The 4,420-nt window shown below is 42.4% G+C and overlaps 1 protein-coding gene across 1 annotated transcript; it reads right to left on the reverse strand.

The window, feature by feature from the left end:
* Positions 1-3,084: 3,084 nt before the first annotated feature.
* Positions 3,085-4,119, reverse strand: LOC120610212 (melanoma-associated antigen B18-like). The gene has a single exon (XM_039872468.1). It carries the CDS (start codon positions 4,117-4,119, stop codon positions 3,085-3,087), a length of 1,035 nt encoding a protein of 344 aa, XP_039728402.1.
* Between the last annotated feature and the right edge of the window lie 301 nt (positions 4,120-4,420).

The raw sequence follows: 4,420 nt of genomic DNA on the forward strand, positions 1-4,420 counted from the left end.
AGGGTTCAACTTTTTCACTCGATACCTTTTTGCACTTACCTTTGAAATAAATTCCAGAGTCTCAATAGGATGAGAATGTTCTCATTCCAGTGAAGCACGGTCAAAATCTTACCTGTGAGTCCCAGCAACTCTCAGCATGACTGAGTGTGCAGGGTACTTTTACAGGTGTTAGGCACAAGGAAAAGGCAGCATTTTTCTTTGGAGCCATTACTGAGATAAGAAGCAGCAAAAGAATGGTGAACTATTTTAATCTTTACTTTTCAGAGATAGCATGGCTGTTAAGAAAGCATTTTTCCCCTCTTAGAAGAACTTTGGGTTCTGAGGAATTCAGCTTCAGTAGATGTTTGCTAGACAGCGATTTCCATGGTCTTTCCTCATCTCCAATTTATGGGGGAGGCTTTGGGTGTTGACCATGTAGGTAAGCTCACTCATTGGAGTATGTGTCCAACAGCCAGTCTCAAATAACACTCCTTTAAAATCCTACTGACAATATCTGGGTTGTTTACAAAAACTCCATGTCTAATTTCATTGATATCCCCAAAACCAGTATATTCTGTAAGAAGTAAGACTCTAATCACCAGCTCATTTGGAATATACTTTGAGACTATTATAGAAATGTGGAGTGGGAGGTGGGTCTGTAGTAACCAAATATCTTAACTTCACTGTCAATGGTCCCACCAAGACTGGTGTATCTCCAAGGCACACCTGCAGGGTTGGAACATTCAAATTAAGGGGAAGGCAGGTGATTCCAGACTTCCTGTAACACAGAAAGCAGCGTGCAGTTTCTGGAAAGCACAGTGAATTGCTGGTCAGCAAATGAGGTTCCAATTCGGACAGGAAGGCACACTGGGGAATCCCCAGGGGAGAAGTCCTGTAATGTAGTAACGGCCTGGTATAGGACTTATGCTAGCACCAGGGCAAAGTCAGCTGTCAAGGAACCTTGGGGTGGGGGACAGGAATATCCTCAGCAAATGAAACCCACAGACAATCCCCAAATTGTGCTTTATTTTCACATTCGCCTTCTTTCATCAGGATTGCTTTTAATACTTTGGCTAGAGAGTCTTATTTTTTAATTGTCTGTGATACATCTTGGAGTAGTGAGAATAAAGACTGAAGGGACAGAAAGTCGGCCATGTGAACTTGAGAAAATTACAAGTTTTTTATCTGAAAAGTATGTCTGATAAGCCCTATCTTGTAGGACTGTTGGAATATATGCAATGGATATGAAGCACTTGGCAGAGTAATTAGAAAATATTAAGAATTTAATGGATGGCAGTTATCATATATGATTTATTTTTACTTTTACTTTTTATTACAGATGATAATACCCTCCTCTCTTGGGAGAGTAATTTTTTATTAATTCAGGAGCTAGCATACAATATGCAGCTTTCTAGGACAAATAACATCAAATTTGCTCATAATGCTGCTTAGCAAGTTAAACTAAGTAAATGTTCCCCCATTTGAGGATAAGTTACTTAATTTGGATGTGGGGGAGTCTTTCTCAGTTGGATGCAACTCAGAGATCCTAGAATTTGTGTCAAGGATTGACAACTCCTCATCCAAGGTGCCTTTCCATTCAAACCATCTCAATTTTCATTCATTTCATCACCCCCGAATAAGGAGCCCTCTCTCAGAGTTTGTGAAATTACCCTCAAGATAACCTAATTAAAATATCATTTTAATGCATTGTGATCTAATTCTCCTACCCAGTTCAGGGCAAACAGAGCCAACATAGTAACTTCTAAGCATTCTACCTCAAGGGAGTACCACCATTATTTCTCAGAAATTCCTTGGAGACTGTGCTTCAAACACCTAGATTGTGCTCTGTGTTCAACTGCACATGAGCAAAAGCAAAGAGGCACCTTCTCTTTCTGGTCCAGGAGGAGGTTTTCCTCTGATTTACTGATGATACTAAAGCAACTCTTAAGAGCAGGTTTCCATTCCAGGGTTTTGTCTTTCGACACTGAGAATAACCATCTGTCTTTCTGGCCTCTGCTCTCAAGTCCCATAGCCTCACTCAGCCTACCACCCTGCTTAAATTAATAGTATATCCCACTGAGGGACTTGTAGTTTCCCAAATTCCAAATTTCCTCAGGGAATTTATACCTTACTGTTTTCACGCAGAACCCTCCTCCTCCCACTCCTCCCAACTCCTTCCCTTCCTCTTTACCTCCTTACTCTTTACCTGTCTTTTAGGCCTTAGAAGGTATTTCGCCATTTTCTCTAAATGATTACTGCTCCTTGACTGAAATTCTAAGGACAGGGGTGTTTCATTTTCCCATTTCTAACACGAGGACTTTCGAAGAGCAGATGCTCAATATTTGGGGAACAAATGAGCCAGTAAGCATGAATTCTAGTTTATAAACATTTTATTTCTTCTACATTCTTTAGTAAGCTAAGCAAATAGGTATGTAGTTATGTAGCTCCAGGTATGTAGCTTTTATTTTTATAGAACAGACTAAAATGAATAAGGGAAACCAAAAACTGAACATCCTTTACTTTTTTCCCCCCTCTACTTTTTGATCTTGATAATTTTACTGCTAAATTTCTTCACATTTCCAAGGAATGCCATGTTTTGTTGTTCTGGTTCAGTAAATATAAAAGGTTTCCCAATTTGTTTTACAAAATAATAAAACTCCTAATCTTAAATCTATTAAACAGCAATATGTGACTAAAATCTTAGATTCTGAAATTATTTAAGCCTTCTATTAAAGAATCAACATTTGAAATGCAACAAAAGAAAGAAAAGAAAAAAGAAAAAAAGTAACATAAAACTCTAAAGTTTACCATATTAAACAGGAACACAAAGATGATATACACTGTTTCTTCCAGACCCACCCCAATCTTCTCTGCTTTGAATGTTGTCTGTGCTTTTCTTCCACAAAGAAAACAATCTTCCTTAGACTTCAACATTTGAAATATAACCTAAAGCAAAGAAAAGGGGAAAAAAAGGTAAGATTTCAAGCCACCAATATACAATAGGAACACAAAGATGACATACATTTTCCAGCCCCATCCTGGCCCTCCACTATTAGAATGTTGACATACCTGTTCAACCAAAAAGTGAAGAAGTTGACTCAGACTTCACTTAGTGGGGGAGGAACTGCTAGCCAAGGCCTTGGAGCGCGCCCTGGCCATGGCAGCAATACGAGCCTTGGCTGCTGCTCTGGCCCGGGCTCTCTCTTCCTCATCTCGCAAAGCCTCTTCATACCAGGCTGGGAAGGCACTCGGGATGGTATCATGGATCTTGGCCAAAAACTCCAGGACTCTCATCTTGCTGGTTTCGGCGTGGGCTCTTGGGCCCCACAGGAACTCCAAGCGTGGAGGATCACTATCAGGCACCTGGCGGGACTGCAGGTACTTGAGCTGCACCAAATCTTCAGTGAGGACCTTCTTGGGATCCCCATAGATGAAGTGCTTCCTATCCGCATAGACACCCATCATATTCAGCACTTCCCAGATCTCCTCCTCGGTGGCGCAGTTGCTTTTCATGAAGATCACACCTAGCACAATCATCAGGAGGCCGGTCTTGGGCATGTTCTCTTCTTCATTCACTGATGCATCAAAAGCGATGTCTAGTTTGTTGACAAGGGCATAGCAGTGCCTAATGGGATCCACTTCCTTCAAATCAACACCAAAGGCCAGCTCCATGTGCTCAGAGGCTCTCTTGAGGATCTCATTGAAATGAACCTTGTACTTTTTGTTAACTAACTTTATCATGTCTGTCTTCATAATTGGCTCTTTGTTTTGATACTTCTGCAGCAGGAATTGCACCAACAAAACTACCTTCTTGTTTAAAGGATCTCTGTGAAAGTGCTCACTGCTGTTTGAGGATTTTGAGCTTTCCTCATCTTGGTCGTTGGCACCTTCACCTGAATTGGCACATGAAACAGCTGCAGTAGTATTAGTGGTAGACAGGGTTCCCTTAGGCTCCGTAGGAGTGCTAGGCATCTCAGCATCAGGCAGATTCTCAGGTTTGCCCCCAGAGAGAGGACCGGCAGAGGTGGACTCTCCTTCCTCTGCCGCGATAGCCTGAGCGCTCGCCAGACCCTGGGTCTCATTACGGACCTGGCGGCGTTTCTCACGGGCACGAAGCTTACTCTTCTGACCTCGAGGCATAATGACACTGGTCACGGACAGCAGGCAGGAGTTCAAGCAATTAGGTTGATGAACAGGTCACCCTAGAAGACAGAGGAAGAGATGATGTGCACAGCGGCTTCAAGAAAGGCTGCCTCTGCTGGTTCCCTTAATGGTACCATTTTAGGAACTTATAAAACAGGGGCGGGAGGGACTCTCGGGACTTCTGTTCTGCGTGGGCTTGTTGCCTCAGTTCTAACTCAGGACACCAAACTTGACTCCTAACCAGTACTTTGACCCCTCTTTCTGCTGACCTGAGGCTGCCCCTTCAGACCAAGGCTTC

This window comes from Pteropus medius, unplaced genomic scaffold (genome assembly GCF_902729225.1).
Source record: "Pteropus medius unplaced genomic scaffold, Ma_sr-lr_union100, whole genome shotgun sequence".
In the NCBI taxonomy this organism is placed as follows: domain Eukaryota; kingdom Metazoa; phylum Chordata; class Mammalia; order Chiroptera; family Pteropodidae; genus Pteropus; species Pteropus medius.

Excerpts from the sequence above, each read along its gene's own strand:
- LOC120610212 (XM_039872468.1), bottom strand. The coding sequence starts at position 4,119 with ATGCCTCGAGGTCAGAAGAGTAAGCTTCGTGCCCGTGAGAAACGCCGC.